Source organism: Candoia aspera, chromosome 12, assembly GCF_035149785.1.
Source record: "Candoia aspera isolate rCanAsp1 chromosome 12, rCanAsp1.hap2, whole genome shotgun sequence".
Classification (NCBI taxonomy): Eukaryota; Metazoa; Chordata; class Lepidosauria; order Squamata; family Boidae; genus Candoia; species Candoia aspera.
Genome location: NC_086164.1, coordinates 17,949,212 through 17,968,361, shown reverse-complemented (window position 1 = coordinate 17,968,361; position 19,150 = coordinate 17,949,212). Strand labels below are relative to the sequence as shown.

The 19,150-nt window shown below is 44.9% G+C and overlaps 1 protein-coding gene across 1 annotated transcript; it reads right to left on the bottom strand.

Moving 5' to 3' along the window:
* Positions 1 to 590: 590 nt before the first annotated feature.
* Positions 591 to 7,709, bottom strand: ZC4H2 (zinc finger C4H2-type containing). The gene is made up of 5 exons (XM_063313633.1): positions 7,509 to 7,709; positions 4,243 to 4,414; positions 3,225 to 3,397; positions 1,995 to 2,157; positions 591 to 1,629 (listed from the first exon to the last, which is right to left on the bottom strand). Exons 1-5 carry the CDS (start codon positions 7,559 to 7,561, stop codon positions 1,516 to 1,518), a joined length of 675 nt encoding a protein of 224 aa, XP_063169703.1. The 5' UTR covers positions 7,562 to 7,709; the 3' UTR covers positions 591 to 1,515.
* Positions 7,710 to 19,150: the final 11,441 nt, after the last annotated feature.

The window sequence follows — 19,150 nt, the reverse complement described above, 5'->3', positions numbered from 1 at the left end:
AATAGTTGTTGCCCGTTCAAAGTCACAAGGATACATTTCAGAAGTCTAATAACGTTTATCAGGGTGAGGGGCATCTTGGGAGGGTCATGTAAGTCAAGATGGCAGCAGCTGCAACCTCAGCATTAAAACTCCATCATCTTGACCCTTTTGACACCCTCTCCCCACAGATGTCCCTAAGCAGTGGGGGATAAAGGCCTGGCTTTTTTTGTAGCTGGCAAGGAATGCTGCTAATCAGAAAAAAACACCATTTTGCAGATAGATCCCTGCTTTCCTCTGGAAGCACAAGGCAGCATACATGGGGGGGGGCATCCCTAAATATAACTGTACAAGAAAGCTGTGAAACAGAGAGACAGTGACTGGCCCAAAATCACTGGGGTCCACATTTAAGTAGAGACCTGAACCTGGGATCCCAAATCCAGTTCTACCATCACTAACCCTCCCTGTGAAAACTGCAGTTCTGTAGCAGCTTTCAAATGAGAAATGAATCCAAGCATTCTCTCCCTTACCGATAGACCAGTGTTTCTCAATCTTGGCCACTTTAAGATGTGTGGACTTCGACTCCCGGAGTTCCTCAGCCAGCATGGCTGGCTGGGGAATTCTGGGAGTCGAAGTCCACACATCTTAATGTAGCCAAGGTTGAGAAACACTGCCATAGACGGAGGAAAAAATGGAGTATCCCAGCTTTACCCCCATGCATGATGTAACTCTGCCCAATTCACCTTCCTGATTCAGCCGCTGCTGTTAAGTCCAGTTCTCTGCCCCGGAAGGCTTGTCCGTAGATGGTCTAGGAGGGAAGTCAATTCTCTGCATAGCTTCCTGGTGGGGGACTTGGAATCCATCTTGCAAAATATTAGAAGAATGTAATTTTCCAGAATTCATGCAGGCCCGAGAATGGGTCCACATGCACAGGTAGGGCAGGACTCAAATTTCTTTAGTACAGAACTTAACAAGAAAAGTACCAAAGACAGACAGACACACACCTGTTTATACCTAGGAACAAAGCCAAGTAAACCTTACACATCCTGACACCTGTATGAAAAGACTCTTGAGCACTGGAGACTGAATGGAAAAGCAGAGCCTCTGTACAAAAATACTGTCATGGTAAAAAAATAAAACAGGTCATGGAAACAATGGGCCTCTGATCAGTTGGATAAAAAAGGGGCTTGAGGTCCACTTGCTAATGAAGCACAGGCTGTTAGGCAGGAGACAAGCCACCCGTTGTTTTCTCTGTACAAAATGTCCTGTGCCGTCAGGCTGGTGTAGTACCTGCTCATGTGCAGAGTCCCAAGGTAGCACTGTCTGCTCTTAACGTCTCCGGGGAAAGCAGCCTATCCCAAAGCTGGCCGAAAACCAGTCACTCAACTGACTGTACAGTTGTGCTGACACGTTAAACGGAACAAAAGCATAAGTCACACTCAGGTTTCACACGCCAAAAAACTTAGATCACCTTGACGGGTCTACTGCAAAGGGGGGAAAAGGTGTCCGGTTGGGGGGGGGCGAGATGCTTCTGTGTTTTCATTCGTCTTGCTTCCTCTTGGGCTTCTTTGGGTTACGGGAACGGCTTTTGGCTTTGCAGAGGGGGCAGATGGGGGCGTTCCGGTGGATCTGCTGGTGGCAGGATAGGCATGCCTGGAGGAGGAGAAAGTTGTTCGGTTAGGACTGCAAACAAGAGGTCGTGACCCTCTTCGCCCGGACTTGCCTTCCCCAATGGGACTGTAAGAACTACAACTCCCATAAGACATGAAGCCAATGGGATCGGAAAGATGCTCAGCTTGGAAAGACTGATCCAGACCGGGTTCATACAAAGCTTCACCAGAACTTATAGACTAAACCAGTGTTTCTCAGCCTTGTCAACTTTAAGATGTGTGGACTTCAATTCCCAGAGTTCCCCAGCCATTTTGGGAGTTGAAGTCCACACATCTTCAAGTGGCCAAGGTTGAAAGACACTGATCTACATGTAGCATCTTCCAACAACTGAATTTGTGCCTACGTACCTTCATAGGTGGTGGCTGTTGTCTGAAAGTTGCCGTCTGCCTTGTATCCTGTTTCCGGGCCACCTGCAGCTGTTGGGCAGCTGCTGCAGCTGCAGCCAAGGATTCTGGGATTGGAGGTTCCTGTGGCTCTGTCTGCCATTCAGCTTTCTGCTTTTCAAAGTAACTAGGCAGACCACAAAGCACAAAACAATCAGAGCCGAAGGATTCAGTGACCAACCAACTCTTACATTTCCCTTGTACTTTTAGAGAGCAAAATGAAATGAGCTATCTCCAGGACATTCTAGCTTTGTTCCTGGAGCATCCTGTCTCCCTCTGTGAAAAGTGGGGGGATTTTGGGGGGGGTATGCAATTACATACATCTTGGTCTGGATGATCCATATCTGGAAAGTCACCAACCCTCCTGGAATGCTTAGGTTGCCTCGTTCCAGAAGAAACTAGGACCTTCTGGGAGAAGAATGCAAAGTCCATTTGGCACATCTCTGGTTTACATCAGCCTTCCCTACCAAGGCATTGCCAGATGCTGTTGGAAAGGGTGGCATTGACCAGCAGAGAACAGGGTTACAAAGGACTATTCTAAGCAAAGCTTATCGAAGCAAAAAGACAGTACAAGTGGACAGAGTAGAGGGCGAAACAACAGAATGCTGGCAAATAGGAATGCCCTCTGAGACACTTCTCTTGGGACCCACCAGGCTCCTTATCTCGCCCGACTTTAAACAGGAAGGTGGCACACTGACAAGGAAGGACCATTCTCTAGCACCATATTCATCTGCACCCATCACTGACGTCTAGTAAAAGCCACAATGTTGTCATGTGCATCACGATGTCATCACGCCCTTGACACAACGATGCATGGGCACATAGGCCATCTCCCGTCCCCTTACCTACCCTGCAGATGGCTATGGTGGCAACATCTCTGGAATCCACAGACATCTCATTAGCTAAGAGTGGTATTGTTAGTAGGAATAACTGGGCAGAGGTATAGATCCCCTTCCTGTAGATAGGTGTTTCATGTTTGATGTGTCCGTCATGCCAAGCATGAGTAAGTATACAACTCTTCCATCTGTGGCAGTGCTTTTGTGCGCCTACCACAAAATTGCAGTTGTACTCTCAGAAGCTGAGCCACTCCCAGTTTAGTGTACCTCCATGCACCCCTTTATTTTCCCCTCCTTTCTTCTACCAGGCCCAGAAATGGACTTTAGAACTTTCAGACCAGTGGTCTTCTCAGCTTACTCAAGGGAAAGTTTCTCTTCCTCTTCACACAAGTCGGGCAACCTCTGCAAACCCAGGGTCATCCTCAAAGCATCCACATGCTCTTTAAGAGGCTTGTATTCCTCATGGAGACGGCGTGTGGACTCCAGGAGCTTGTTCAGATCGTTCTCAGACTGTTTGATCGTGTTCTCCATCTGGAAGAGAAGCAGGAGATCCATTCCTGGAGCAGATCTCTCTCTCATTTCTCATTGGCAGGTCCCAATTCTCTAACCTGATGTCATGGATGGCTGAAAAAATTAGCTGGGTGGTGATAGTGTAGCCTCCTCCCTCTCCTGCCAGCTTTTCTTTTCTCATACGAATGCTCCACAGAGAGCAGAGAAATAGGGAAGAGGATGTATCTTAGTTGTGCTGGGATACAGAAAAAGAAGGATGTGGCAGAAAGCCACACAATTTTCTCCCAGCTTAGTGTGCTTTCTACCTGCAACCTCCAGAATTTTCAGCCAGCCTGAGCAGATTGGCGGGGAACTCTGGAAAACTCAGCAGGTTGCTGATGAAGGGATCACCCTGAGAATACCATATGAATTAACAGCAACCATTTTGGAAGACATGGCTGTCAGGCCCAGCCCAGGAACAACCAAGAACCAGCCCAGCCAAACTTCAGTTGTTTATTTGCTCACGCTGTATAGACAGAATCGTGCCAGACTCAAGCTACTCTACCTAACCTCAGGGAAAATAACTTGGGAAAGCTCTAGGGCGGGGCTATCCTGAACCTCTTGGTTTTCCCACAACTGCCCTCTGGACGATGTTTCTGCTTATCTCCTTCCCCTTCTTGGAATGTGTTCCCTCCTTCCTGAGAACCAACAGCCCTGCCAAGATCCACCACATCACCTCTCCCTACAGAGACACATTCCATAACATCAGCTCTAGATCCCCACATTTTTCTCCCTTTGCCCACTGATTAAGACCATCCTCAAGGTCCCCCAACTGCATTGGCGAATGGAAGGTTTCAACCGGAATCTCTCCCCGTCCCTCCACTTACCACATTGATGTCAGCGTGGATGAGTCTCAGTTCCTCCACATGGGCCATCTTTTCTTGCAGCAAGAGGTCCATCTCCTGTTTGTACTCCTTCAGGTGCCTTTCCTCGGATTCCAGAGCCTCAAATTCTGCCTTCAAGCGGGCTTTGATCTTTTCCATCTGTAGTGTTTTATTTCTGGGGAGGGTGGGGTGGGGAAGAAATGGAGAAGATTGAGAAGGTGGTGACATTTCAAGATTGCCAAGAGGTATTTCACCTTTCTTTATGGCAGTCAGGAGGATCAGGGGACGAGAGATAAAGTTAAGCTTAGCTCCCAAACAAGGTGGTCTGCAGGGTGTGGTAGAAAAGGTCAAGATGGTGGTCGTGGTGGTGTGATTGAAGCTCCACCTGTTTGTAACCACCATCTTGACTTTTTTGATCACACCCTGCTTGCAGAGTAATGAGTTTTGCAGGCATTTTGCAGCTTAGATATTGTGCAAAACCATCAAACTGAGGTTTGTCCATTAAGCTACAGTTAAACCAACTATTGTTTAGAGCAATGTGTGACCCCAGAGCACAGATCATGCCAAGCAATTCATTTAGTTTGCTTGGTTTGGGCTTACCATGTGGTGCAAACCCAACCACTGTTGGTAAATTGTGGTTTATAATTCGGTGGGATATGCAGATTCAGCCAACAAACCATGTCTTAATATGATGCGTGGATTCCAAATTAAGGACAAAGGGTGCCTCTGAGACCATGCTTAGTTTGGAAGTCAACACTCTTTACAGAACTGGAATCCCATCACCTCAAAATCGATACCTGGTTTTCCTCTTAAACTTTTTTGGATCTCAGTAGCCCAATTTAGAAGAACTTGTCTGTTGTATTATTGAGAATCAGAAAATTGACAGATCTACTACAAAGAAGACAGACATCAGCCAGTGGTTCTAATCCATCCTCTGCCAGCACAACATTTGCCCCATTGCTAAGACAGACCATAATTCAGGAATATTTGATGAATCCAAAGATTCAACCTGTAGCACCAGTCCTAAGATCTTGCATAGCTACAGTGACCATACATCCTTTATTCTAAAGGACAGTCCTGTATTCCAGAAAGCTGACCTTTAGATTTATTTACTTACTTATTTATTTTCTTGGTTTCGCTCTTGAATTTTCCTCTGTAAAGCAGAGTTACAGACATAAACATTTTTTTTTAATCCTTATGAACCTCTTTCAGATTTGCTCCTTTTTCAGGTTTGTCCTTTATTTTTTGCAAGAAAATATGGTCACTGTACATATCACAAACGATACAACTGACAGACAAGACATTGCAGATCTGATCTGATGTGACTTATTTACTGCACTTCTGCCCTGCAGAATCTGCCCAGGATTCCTGGGAGATTTGCAACAACCTGGTGCCCTATTGTGGAAACTTCCACAATTCATAGCTAGCCATGGCTTTTCTGGCCATAACTGGGGGCATGAGAAATCTTCAATAGCTTTAACTACAAGAAATGAGAAAGCTCTGAGTATTTTAACATCTCCATCTTCCTACATGAATGAAGGCACTATGCATTCCTCTCCAAACGGTACCTCCAAATCCAGGTCACTGTTACCTATTGTTTACTACGGTTATATACATCCTTCAGGGCAGAACTTTCCCTAGAGAAGTTGATACATATAAGCGAAAGACAACACAAATAAATGTTTAACCCCATCCAAAACAATAAACAGTCCATGGCAACTTTTTTAGAGATATCACAAAAAAGCTGGACAGGTCCATTTGAAAGCTAACCAAGTCGGGTCATGTACCCTTGTTAGGGAAAGAGCTTGAAATTCAAGGTGTCCCCTGAGAAGACCCCCATCGTCAGCCCAGGCAAGGGAGATTCTGCCCTCCAGATCAAGACTAGAAAATCTAACTATGCGGTCGCTCGGAGTTGAAAATGACTTGATGGCATGAAATCAATCAATCAATCAGCGCAGAAACCCAACTCCCTTGAGAAGTCCATAATGCTGAGAAAGATGGAAGGAAGAAGAAGAAGGGGACAATCAACAGCAAGGTGGAGGGACTCGGTTTCAGCAGTGATGAGTGCACCGTTGGAAGAACTGATGGACCAAATTAGGGACAAATCATCATGGAGAAAATCTATCAATGCGGTCGTGAAGAGTGGACAATGACTTGATGGCACATTATCATCATCATAATCCAAACATGTTGGACTGAAATCCCCTCATCTCTTACCACTGTGGCTGGAATTATTTCAGCTGGAACCCATCACACCCAGAAACTATGTGTATGTAAGCAGGTGGCTTCATTAATTCAAACTTGTGATGAAGATTGGTCTGGTACAACTTTGGGTATGGAATTTCCCCATTTTTAAAATCTCCCTTTCACCTTAGTCGAAAAGGAGTTTTGAATTAGCACACACTTCTTCCACCAGGCACACCCCTCAGAGTAAATTCAATTTCAAGTGGATATTTAACTCAGGAGTCAACCAGCAGGGATGACTCAGTTCCAGATTAAACGAATCCCGAATTGCGGCTTCAAGGTCACTGGAGGCATCGATTAGCTTTCTGTGGCTGTGAACCTATTCTATCAACTCAGGATCAAGCCTTGCTGGACACAGTAGGGGTTTCTCTCGAGTAAACCCACATCTTCTCAATCAGTGCTTTGAGAGGTGCAAAAAGAATGCCTCAGGGGCTTTTCTTTCCCTTTGCAAACAGTTCACATCGAGACCCCTGCCTATAAACTTCAACCACAAAAGGAGGGCCAAACAGCTCATTGTTTGCAACTTCCTTACACGTTAACGCTTCAAATGACCCGAAGTTTCCTTCCACAATTCCAACGTGCTCCCCAGCAACTTCGGAGCGGCTCCGTTGCCAGTCTGTTTTTCCAAGCAGCGTTCTGCCAGGGGCGTTACGCTCTGCCACCTTCCCCTGCTCCCTTCACAAAACAGAACTCCCCTGGTTAGCTGGAACCGACTCTTGCAAACCCGGCCGTGGCAGTTAGCTCAATGGGCTGTGTGTCCCCAGAAAAACTGGATTCTTTCAGGGGAGGAGACTTAACGCCAACCCAGCTCGGTGTGTGTTTTGTGCACCATCAGCCTGCGTGTGAACCCTGGGAGGGGAAATCCAGGTGTATTCCTGGGGAAGGAGGAAGAAGCGGCCCTCGGCTGGCAGGAAGAGTCCCTGGGCGTCTTTTCTCTTGAATAAGCACGCCCCCGCGCAAATGGCACAAAAGGAACGGGGCAAAGCAACGCATCCTTTGGCAATCTCCTCCCTGCACCCCCTTACCTGATCTCCTTGATGCTTTCCAGTTTGCACATGATCTCCTGCTCATCCGCCATGCTTCCGCGCTCACAATGCAAGCCCCCCGTGAAAGATGCAAAACACCACCGGGGAAAAGGGAGGAAGGAGGGAGGGGGAGCCGCCGAGACAATAGACCCCGACGCACCGCCCGCGCCAGGCTCCTGGGCGCGGACTGCAGCAGCGGAGAGCAAAACCTCTTGGGACTTGCAGTTCCAGCCTCGGTAGCGGACCAGGCTCCGGCGGACAGCCTGGACTACATGTCCCGCCCTGCAAAGCGCGCGGCTCCTGCCAGCTGTTCCGGCAACTTTTTTTTTAAAATGTTGGCTTTTGTCCTGTTTAATTTTGCATTTGTACAGGTGAGTGCCGCAGGTCGTTCCAGGAGAGGAAGAGACTTTTCCTCAAGCATTATTAGAGGGGGTGGGGAAGTAGAGAGAAAACGTTGCCACATAGACCTCCACTGTTTTTGCAACTCCAGTGGGCGGTCTCAAATAAGTATTACGTAGCTCAGGGTTTCTCAGTCTTGGCAGCTTTAAGATGGGTGGACTTCAGCTCCCAGAATTCCCTGTGGACTTCAACTCCCAGAATTCCCTAGCCAATCATGCTGGCTGGGGAATTCTGGGAGTTGAAGTCCACCCATCTTAAAGTTGCCAAGATCGAGAACACTGCTGTGGCTGAAAGAATAGGCTTCTCATTTTGCCACCAAGCACAGGCAACTACGAAATAAGTTCTAGCTGATCTGACTTCAGGATGGATTTATTATTTACAAACCCATAGAATTGTTTTCTTATTAGATCTGGGGGTTCTTGCAATGATGTTGTGGTTGTTATCCTCCTGCTAGGGATGAGAGGAGATGGACAAGTGAGTGTGGGTCACAGAATGTGGTAATTTAGATTTTTCACTTGGGAAAGCTGAACAATTTAAAATGCTCCCAGAGAAAAAACTGTGGGGTCTTTAGTTTATGGTTATTTTAGGTAATACAAGACAACTTGTGACCCATTCAGTCATTGTTTCAGAGATATTTCCTTGCCAGATTCCCCAATGCCTTCAACAAGGGCAGAGCTTCTATTGTCCTGCCTTCATGGAAAGGTTCTTAAAAATTCAGGGAGATATGCAGAGAGGTATCTGCCTTGAAAATAGCCCATGTCGTTCAGACTGAACTGTATAGCCCAGTCAAACATCAGGAGTTGACCACAGGAAATGTTTTACGACATTTTGTATTATGTCATAAAATGTTCTATGATAATTTTTATGTCATAAAATGTTTTATAAAATTTGCCAAATTTCAATTCCACAGGAATCATGGGTCCTGGATTTTGGATGCATTCTGTAAGTTAGCCCATTTGAGGTATCTTGGATCAAAAATGGTTGGCCTATGATGCACTGTTTCACCCAGTTAAAGGTTACAAAGTATCAAACAGACACAAGAGTTTTAGTAGTATATAGATAGTAGTATATAGAAAATGGTGGGGTTGGGGTCATGGTTGAATAGATCACCCAAGCAAATCCATGCTACAATTCATTAGGGTTGATGTTTGATCCTGGGTTGTAGCCCACTCCCCTTCCCCAGCATGGAGACTCCAGCATGGCATTGAACTGCCATGCCTGAGTTGCTAACCCTTCTCCAACTTATTAGACTACAAGTTCCATACTCCCCAGCTAGCATGGTCAAACTGTGCCACTCAAGGATGCTATAACTTATCACCCAGGACACTGCAGAATCTAAGAATGCAGGTAGTCCTCGACTTAGAACCATTTGTTTAATGATGGTCCAAAGCTACAACGACCTCAGAATGGGTGCTTTATGGCCTGTAAAGAACTTGCAAGTGTCACAAAATGTTGCACTTCCCCCCTCCCCAGTCACACAATCGCATTTCAAACGCTTGGCAATTGGCTTGCATTTATGACCAGTTGCAGCATCCCGTGGTCATGTGATCATGTTTTGCTACATTTTTTGCCGTTTTCCAGCAAAACACACTCATTGGGGAAGCTGGATTCATTTAATGACTGACATAAAAATGGTCATAAAATCGGGTCCAGTCACGTGGTGACTCGGCTTATGACTGCAACGACTTACAATGGAAATTCCGGTCCCAGTTGTGGTCATAAGACAAGGACTACCTTTAGTCATATCCCTTGGAAAATAAAAAGATTGTTACTGATTTCACAGAGAAAGCCATTGCAGAATTTTTGACACTGATGAACAGGCAGAGAACAGCTTTCCGTGTCATCAGATGATAACTGCTGTGCGAATAAGCATCTCTGGAATGAAGGGAAAGTGCCACTAAACTAAATTAGTGAGGCTCCCTGGTTTCTGGCGTTGGTTACACAGACATTGAGTCAGTTTCAAGATGTAAGTTTGGTGGAGGTGTGTTCTCTCAAAGGATGATTTAATTAGAGAAAATAAATGTGATGGTGTCAGAGGAACTGAGAATCCAGTTGCTAAGGCTTTGAAAGAGCAAAAGAGGCAGATTGGAGAACTGAAAAAGATTAGCCAGAGTATTTGCAAGGTGTGAGTGGCAGAATGAGATGAATTATGCTTACTTTCTGCAATTACAGTAGGTTCTTATCATTATTTTTGACCAAGGTAACATTTGGGAACAAGATTTATTAGTTTACTCCATGTTGTGGCCTTCCTTTCCCTGTCTCTATGATGAATGGGTGATGGAGAATCAGCTGAGTCAGTTGGCATGAACCTTCTTTAAGCTGGATCTAGACACCAACCAGTTTAATTCATCAGTTCCAGCAAGTATCCTAACCAGTGTGTCTGTTGCTTTCATAAAACCAACAATTTTTGTGGCATAATAATCCAGATAGTCCCTTAACTGGAATACAGCAACTTCCTCCTTGAAAAATCCCAGGGAGGTGAAAATTTTTAGATTTAGATTTAACAGACTAGTAATGCCAGTTTGGTGTTGTGGTTAAGGCATTGGGCTAGAAACCGGGAGATGGTGAGCTCTAGTCTCACCTTAGGCAGGAAGCCGGCTGGGTGACCTTGGGCCTCTCTCTCAGTCCTAGGAAGGAGGCAAGGGCAAACCATTTCCAAAATCTTGCCAAGAAAACTGCAAGGACTCATCCGGGCAGTCACCAGGAGTCAACGCTGACTTGAAAGCACAAAACACAAAAAATTATTTGGACAGGAGACCACCAGGGGATCCCAGCATTGCAGCCTAGCATGGGGAATTAAAACACACACAAAGAAGAAGAAAGGAATGGCAAACCACTTTTGAACTCTTACTAGGAAAAACATGTGGACAAATCCAGAAAGTGACCAGGAGACAAGCCTAATTTGAAAGAGACTTTACTTTAAAAAAGTGGAGTTTGAATGTGGATGCTGTTTGCTCATGGGGAAAATCAGTACTGTTTTGTTGCATGTGTGGAGGGAGAATTTCTAGCCAGGGCCCTCCACAGAGGAAGCAAGTAATGCCTCGTATCCTATAATATCATCACTCCAATGATGCAAAACGTCATGTGTGCAGTGAAGGCATGACACTTGCAAAGTCCTTGTGGCTTTTACCTCACGTACACAAACATGCACATTAAAAAACAATGCAAAGTATGAGAGAATTGATTCCCATAAAGGTTGAAGAAGGATCATAAAACAGCGGATTCATTTTATTGTTTAAAGGGCAAATCAATACAGGCTGAGAGAGAAATAAAACGACTTGCTGTGATATTCCTTTAATAAAGTATAGAGTCCTATAGGAGCTTACATCCAATCAATAAATCAACCTTGCTTTTCGAGTAACAGGGATCTTTCCCCTTTTTCTGCTGTCTCTCATTTTCTTGTTCCTCTGCCTCATCTCATGACATTATAGGTATTTATTTCCCAGGTTTTTTGCATTGTTCAATAGCTGACCCTTTTGTGCAGTTTGTAAGATACAACAAGACATATACAACAAATCTACAGTAGCTAATTATTCGCTTTGAATGAATTGTTTGTGACTGTTGATTGGTCTTATTTGAATCTGCTTCCCTGGCAATTTTCAGTCACATAAAAATTTGAATAGACAACCCTACTGCATAAACATGTGTAGGATAATAAATGGATTACTAACCTTCATGTATGACTGGTTCCTATGTTCAGGGGCTACATCCTCCTGTAAGGCTGAGGTTTCTATCAGCAGTTCAGTCCCCAAGGGGCTGTTTCTTACATTGGTCCATCCATGGACCTGCTTTTACAACCAGATTTTCAGTGTATTTTGAATTTCAGAGCATTTTTGCATTTAAAGTGACAAACAAAACAAAGGTAAAGCAAAGGTAAGGCGGAAGCTAGAATGTGTCAGAACCTTTGTTTGGTTAGTTACTGTAATCAATAATTAAATGTAACAGTTAAAAAAACTTGGAGGAAACCTAAATGTAGTCGCTAACCACAGAACTCCCAGTGATTTGGGGGCAGCCACCCTCTCCCAGCCCAAACCAGCAGTGATTTTATCCTAATTTTATCCCTCAGACAACAGCCTTGTGAGTTGGCCTGGTCTGAGAGATAGAGAAAAATGCAACGTATTAAGGGTGTGGTTGGTTTGGAGTTTACCTATTGACAGCCCAATGGTTACAAATTCAGCATATAAAATACATGTTTGTATTAAATAACAAGTGTCAGACAGGCCTGAAACAATGAGTAAGGTGAAGTAACTTCTACAAGCCGTAGCTATTGATAAAAAGTTTGCAAAACAGCGCATTGTCTTTGTCTTGCAATATAAAGGAAAGCACACACCACCATTCTGTTTGTGCCAACCCTCCAAATGGCTGGCAACCATATTAAAAAATAAACATAGTAGTCCTCGCTTAACGATCATTCATTTAGTGATGATTTGGACTTACGATGGTGCTGGAAAAAAACGACTTGCAACTAGTCCTCGCACTTATGACTGCTGCAATGTCCCTGAGGCCACATGATCATGATTTGGGTGCTTAGCAACCGGTTTGCATTTACCACCATTGCAGCATCCTTTGGTCACGTGATCGCCATTTTTGACTTTCCCAGACAGCTTCTGGCAAGCAAAATCAGTGGGGAACTGTGTGATTTGCTTAGTGACCATGTGGTTTGCTTAATGATCATGGTGATTTGCTTAATGCCCACTGCAAAAAAGGTCATAAAACCAGGTTGGATTTGCTTAATGACCGCTTTGCTTAACAACCAAAATTCCAGTCCCATTGTGGTCATTAAGTGAGGACTACCTGTAAATCACAAAATGATGGTCTATATGGCTAGAGTGAATAATAGGTCAAAGGACTGAGCTAGTTCTGTATCAACCCTTTGTGGATATACAGTATTTTTAGTTTCTTCAAATGTCACTCTTCTGTATATTCTCTTCTGATTTTATTAGTGCTGTTATATTTTGGGTTGTTTTTCATGTATCTTCTGGTTGTTATATTTCACCAATAAAATATTTTTTTGAAAAATAAGACTCATAAGGGAAAAAATCACCAAAGATAAAAAGTCCCTACAAAATCACAAGCATTAAAAAAAATGAAAATCTGTCCAGATAATCTCTCATAGGCATTTTCTCTTCTTCCATCTCCCCGCCCCCCGCTAGGCCAGCCTCTCCTGCACCACTATGACCCGGGTAGCCTGCGCACCCCTTCTCACAACCCGCCAACCCAACCGCTCCGGCCGGCGGTCGGGCAAAGCCCAACCTCCCAGCGCGCATGCGCGGGCGCGGCCAGCCTCCTCCGCCCCGGCAGCCTCAGCAGTCCAGTTGGGGCGGGCGGGGCCGCGCGGTTGCCTAGCGACGGCGCCCGGGCGGCCTACTCCCGAAGCCGCCTCAGCTGGAGCCCGGTGGCGGCGGCGGCGGCTCTTCCCGGACTCCTGAGCCGCTTCGCCTTCAAGCTGCTAGGCCTCTCCCGTGGTCGCCCTCATGCTGTGGATGCCGCTGGGCGGGAGCGGCCACCACGGGGCCCCCCAGGCGGAGGCGGAGACGCCGCCGCCGCCGCCGCCGCCGGAAGACCCGGAGCGGGCAGCTGCATCGGCGAGGAGGCCGGGTGAGGAGGGCCGGGGGCTCCGGGGCTGGGGGAGGGGAGGCTGCTGTTCCTCCGAGCCCCCCACACCCCGGACAGGGCCACGGCGGGGTTGGGCCTCCTGTCCCGGGGCCGGGAGAGCTTCACTTCGCAGGGGCACTCTACCCTGCGGAGTTCCAAGGCTTTACAGAAGGGGGAGCGGGGCCTTTTCCGGGTCTGGCTGGGGTTGCTGGAAGCGCAGGCTTCTTTCTGGGAGGACTGCGGAGGTGGCGGGCTTTTCTTTCCTTTCCCCCCTTCCTAGAATTCAGTTGATATCCTGCTTATCCCTTGGTAGAAGGCCCGAGGCGGCCAGCAATTTTAGGTAAGTATTGTGTTTCTGTGAAAAAAAACAAACCCAAACAGTTAAAAGCCAGAGAGAGAGAGGGCAGCGCGTTAAAAGGAAGCCACGTTGTGTTTGAAGTCCGGGCCGGTTCAAGGCCCGGCTGGAGGGAGTGAAAATGGGCCAGAAGCCCTTTCAGGTTGCGGATTTAATCCTTGATGGGGGAACCGGGCAGGAGGAAGCCCAGCTGCTGCTTTTGCAGGTCCAAAAAAGGGATCTGGCCTTTTGTGTGTCTGCCTGGGGCACTGATTGATTGCATTTATTGATTGACTGCATTCATTGATTGATTGCATTCATTGATTTGATAGGTATAGCTGCCCATCTCAACATAGGTGACTCTGGGCAGCTCACAGCAATTAAAAAAGATCAACAGAAAACAGCACCATACAAGTAAAAAGCAAACAAAACACATAAAACTATGTTAAAACCCATAAAGCATATTCAGCAGGCGAGTTACGAAAACATCCACAGCACTTAGCATACCCATTGAATAGGCTCTGTATCCATAGATGGCAGGCAAGGTATTTTAAATGTCCTCATTGGCAAGATAGTGTTAATACATCGTTGGTTTTTGTCTGCTGATCTTTACAGAAGAAAAGGAAATCATGGATATCCCTGAAGCTTAAATATTGCACTAAAACTAAAATAGACAATAAATAGAAAAATGCTCATCGGTGCAACCACTGGCACCCTATTACTCATTCAGTCAAGCTTTAAAATGGCAAGAATAGTTCTGTGTCAAGAATCCTGCAATGTATTTGACTTATTTGGTGTACTTACCAACTCTTTAGACATGGGCGATGCAACTGCAATATCACTTATTGATATTGATAACGACAGTATCACCCAACTTCCAGCAAGGACCATACCTAGAGTAAGAAATAAAAATGAAGAACCAGAATATTTAACTTTATTTCATCTGTGCAGAGCTTTGTCCCTACGATGGCTCGCAGTCAGGGTTAAAAACAGCTGGTGCTGTGAAATCTCCGTGATCAAAGGTAGCATACTGTTTTGTGTTGCTGGAAGATAAATGGTTAGGAAGTGTGGAGCAGTAGCTGCAGCGGGCTGCAAAGACAGCGAAACCCCCAGGTTTGGTGGCAGGGTACCTTTTGCAAGCAAATGTTGCCTGGATTTGAAGCACGACTCCTTGAATTTATTTATTTTTCATTGTTGGGGATCTTGCATAATTAGTGGAGTCTTTGCTTAGAGGCAGTGTTTCTCAACTTTGGCAACTTGAAGACGTGTGAACGTGCAGCTGGCAATTCTGGGAGTTGAGGTCCACACATCTTCAAGTTGCCAAGGTTGAGGAACACTGGCTTAGAGGCAGTGAATTCTGAAAGCCTGCAGCTTCTTTGGCTGTAAAATGTAAGAATAGGTTTATCAACAGGTATTAATTATGATGGTTACGTACATAAAACTTTTTTAAAGGTTGCTTTTTCAAGATTGAATCTTTCTAAAGTGGCCTTACCGCCCAAAGTTGCTGGGAGGAGCAGCATATAAATTTAATATTATTGTTATTGTTGTTATTACTGTTATAAATGTAAACTATAAAACCACAACTTTTCAACCAACAAAAAAGGAATAATTCCTGGCTGAGTCTACAATAAAATATAAATCAGTACAATAATGGCCAAAAGTCCAGTGAGGGAGCAGTATAATCAATAAAACCATCTCAGCTAATACTCATTTTAAGTAGACAAATCTTTGAAACCATTACTGAAAGCAAAAATAATAGACCCGACTCCTTTGGGAAGAGTTTTACCAACAAGCCCTGTGTTTAGCACCCTTCATTTTAATGGATCTTAATAGTTGCCCACAGGTTGGGCTTCTGATAGAGTTTACAGTTTGGACAGGTTTTCATGGATGTGGGTGATCATCAGATAATCGCTCAGTGGGTGCTTTATTCACAGAGAGGGAGGGAAGCTGACGCCATGGACAGGCTGTTCCATTTATGCCTATGGTCTTTCCCAAAACCTACTTTGCTTTGCTCAGATTTGCTGTATGAAGTGGGCTGTCAATTAATGAGCATATAGCTTGGTTCTGCAGAATTGCTTTCTTCTGAAGAAATAATATTCTTGCTTATTTACAATGTCTTGCTTACTTAAAGAATTCACTACTGCAAGAATTGATGACTAGCTTAGACAGATACAGGTAAATCCTCAACTTAAAACCACAATTGGGACTGGACCTCCCATTGCTAAGCGAGGTGGTCATTAAGTGAGTCTCTTCCGATGGTTGTAAGTCGAGGACTAGCTGTAGCCAACAGAGGTGTGCCATCACCTTTATGTCCTGCTCATGACCATCCCCCAAGTGATAGGGTAATTTTGTGAGACTGGGTCTATACAGTATTTCAGTGCTGGTGAGATTGTGGGCTGTGCAGTACTTTCCATTTTGTTTTCAGTTCCATCCTCCTCCTCCTCCTCCTCCTCCTCCTCCTCCTCCTTCCCTGATACTTAATTTTCACTAACTATATATTTAGTTTTGGGTAAGCTTTCGTATACAATTCAAAGATCACAATATTTATGATCACAGTATCATAGAACCACATTGTATTCTCAGTGGTGAAGCTCAATCATTACATATCTTAGGGTTTTTTCAATCTAATCTACCTAACAGAATGTTTGTTAGGATAAAGTAAGAAGAGGAAATCACAAGTGCAGTCTTCAGCAGAAGGAAGGAAGGAAGGAATTATTGGCTGAGCAGCATTTGATACCCTAAGGCTGCTTGCTTGAAGCAAATTCCACTGAAATCACAGGGTATTTTGGAGGCATTTGCTCAAACTGAGGGAAAACTGCTCAAAACAGTTCAACATCTGAACATCAGATGATCAAATCAAAACTTATTTATTGGAAAATAAGATTATTTAAATTTATTAAAGATTACTCTGTAGTAAGAGCATAATCTTTAGACTATTAAGAAATAGTGTTTGAAAGAAGAAAGGTCCCCGAGTCATTTTCTGACCCTTTGGGGGGACGCTGCTTTCGCGACGTTTTCTTGGCAGACTATAGAGCGGGGTGGTTTGCCAGTGCCTTCCCCCGTCGTCACCTTCCCCAGCAAGCCGGGTGCTCCTTTTAACTGACCTCAGAAGGATGGAAGGCTGAGTCGACCTGAGCCGGCTGTTATGTGCCTATTAATTTGTAACCTGAGTGTTCAATTGTACTGTATGGTGAAGTGTTCTTATGGCATTGTGGAGACCAATCCATACCTTTAGATGGATGGTATTACTGTATTTGTGATTTATATAGAGAGAAAGTGAGAGTGTGTGCTAGTCACATATAGACTCTTTTAATGCATGTACTCTTTAATACTTCAGCAAAGGATCATTACCTTGTCGTGGTGCTGGAGCTTGAGCACCTCAATGATGCCATGAGCTAAACCGTGAAGGGCCACCCAAGACGGGAAGGTTGTGACAGAGAGGTCAGACTAAATGCGATCCCTGGGGAAGGTAATGGCAACCCACCCCAGTATTCTTGCCGTGAAAACTCAATGGATCAGTACGACCAGAGATATGTCGGTATACCATCGGAAGATGAGACCCCCAGGTCAGAAGATGGTCAAAATGCTACTGGGGAGGAACAGAGGATGAGTTCAACTAGCCCCAGACGTGATGACGCAGCTAGCTCAAAGCCGAAAGGACGGCTAGCAGCCGACAGTGCTGGTGGTGAACGGCGAATCCGATGTTCTAAGGATCAACACACCATTGGAACCTGGAATGTAAGATCTATGAGCCAGGGCAAATTGGATGTGGTTATTGGTGAGATGTCAAGATTAAAGATAGACATTTTGGGCATCAGTGAACTGAAATGGACTGGAATGGGCCATTTCACATCAAATGACCACCAGATCTACTACTGTGGACAAGAGGACCACAGGAGAAATGGAGTAGCCTTCATAATTAATAGTAAAGTGGCTAAAGCAGTGCTCGGATACAATCCAAAAAACGACAGAATGATCTCAATTCGAATTCAGGGCAAGCCATCTAACATCACAGTGATCCAAATATATGCCCCAACCACAGATGCTGAAGAAGCTGAAGTAGAGCAGTTCTATGAGGATCCGCAGCACCTACTGGACAACACGCCTAAAAGAGATGTTATTTTCATCACGGGAGACTGGAATGCTAAGGTGGGCAGTCAAATGACACCTGGAATTACAGGTAAGCATGGCCTGGGAGAACAAAACGAAGCAGGACATAGGCTGATAGAATTTTGCCAAGACAACTCACTCTGCATAACAAACACTCTGTTCCAACAATCTAAGAGCTGGCTTTATACATGGACTTCACCAGATGGACAACACCAAAATCAGATTGACTACATCCTTTGCAGCCAAAGGTGGCGGACGTCTATACAGTCAGTAAAAACAAGACCTGGAGCTGACTGTAGTTCTGATCACGAACTTCTTCTTGCACAATTTAGGATCAGACTAAAGAGATTAGGGAAGACCCAGAGATCAGCTAGATATGAGCTCACTAATATTCCTAAGGAATATGCAGTGGAGGTGAAGAATAGATTTAAGGGACTGGACTTAGTAGATAGGGTCCCGGAAGAACTCTGGACAGAAGTTGGCAGCATTGTTCAGGAGGCGGCAACAAAATACATCCCAAAGAAAGAGAAAACCAGGAAGGCAAAATGGCTGTCTGCTGAGACACTAGAAGTAGCCCAAGAAAGAAGGAAAGCAAAAGGCAACAGTGATAGGGGGAGATATGCCCAATTAAATGCAAAATTCCAGAGGTTAGCCAGAAGAGATAAGGAATTATTTTTAAACAAGCAATGCACGGAAGTGGAAGAAGACAATAGAATAGGAAGGACAAGAGACCTCTTCCAGAAAATTAGAAACATTGGAGGTAAATTCCAGGCAAAAATGGGTATGATCAAAAACAAAGATGGCAAGGACCTAACAGAAGAAGAAGAGATCAAGAAAAGGTGGCAAGAATATACAGAAGACCTGTATAGGAAGGATAACAATATCGGGGATAGCTTTGACAGTGTGGTCGGTGAGCTAGAGCCAGACATCCTGAAGAGTGAGGTTGAATGGGCCTTAAGAAGCATTGCTAATAACAAGGCAGCAGGAGACGACGGCATCCCAGCTGAACTGTTCAAAACCTTGCAAGATGATGCTGTCAAGGTAATGCATGCTATATGCCAGCAAATTTGGAAAACACAAGAATGGCCATCAGACTGGAAAAAATCAACTTATATCCCCATACCAAAAAAGGGAAACACTAAAGAATGTTCAAACTATCGAGCAGTGGCACTCATTTCACATGCCAGTAAGGTAATGCTCAAGA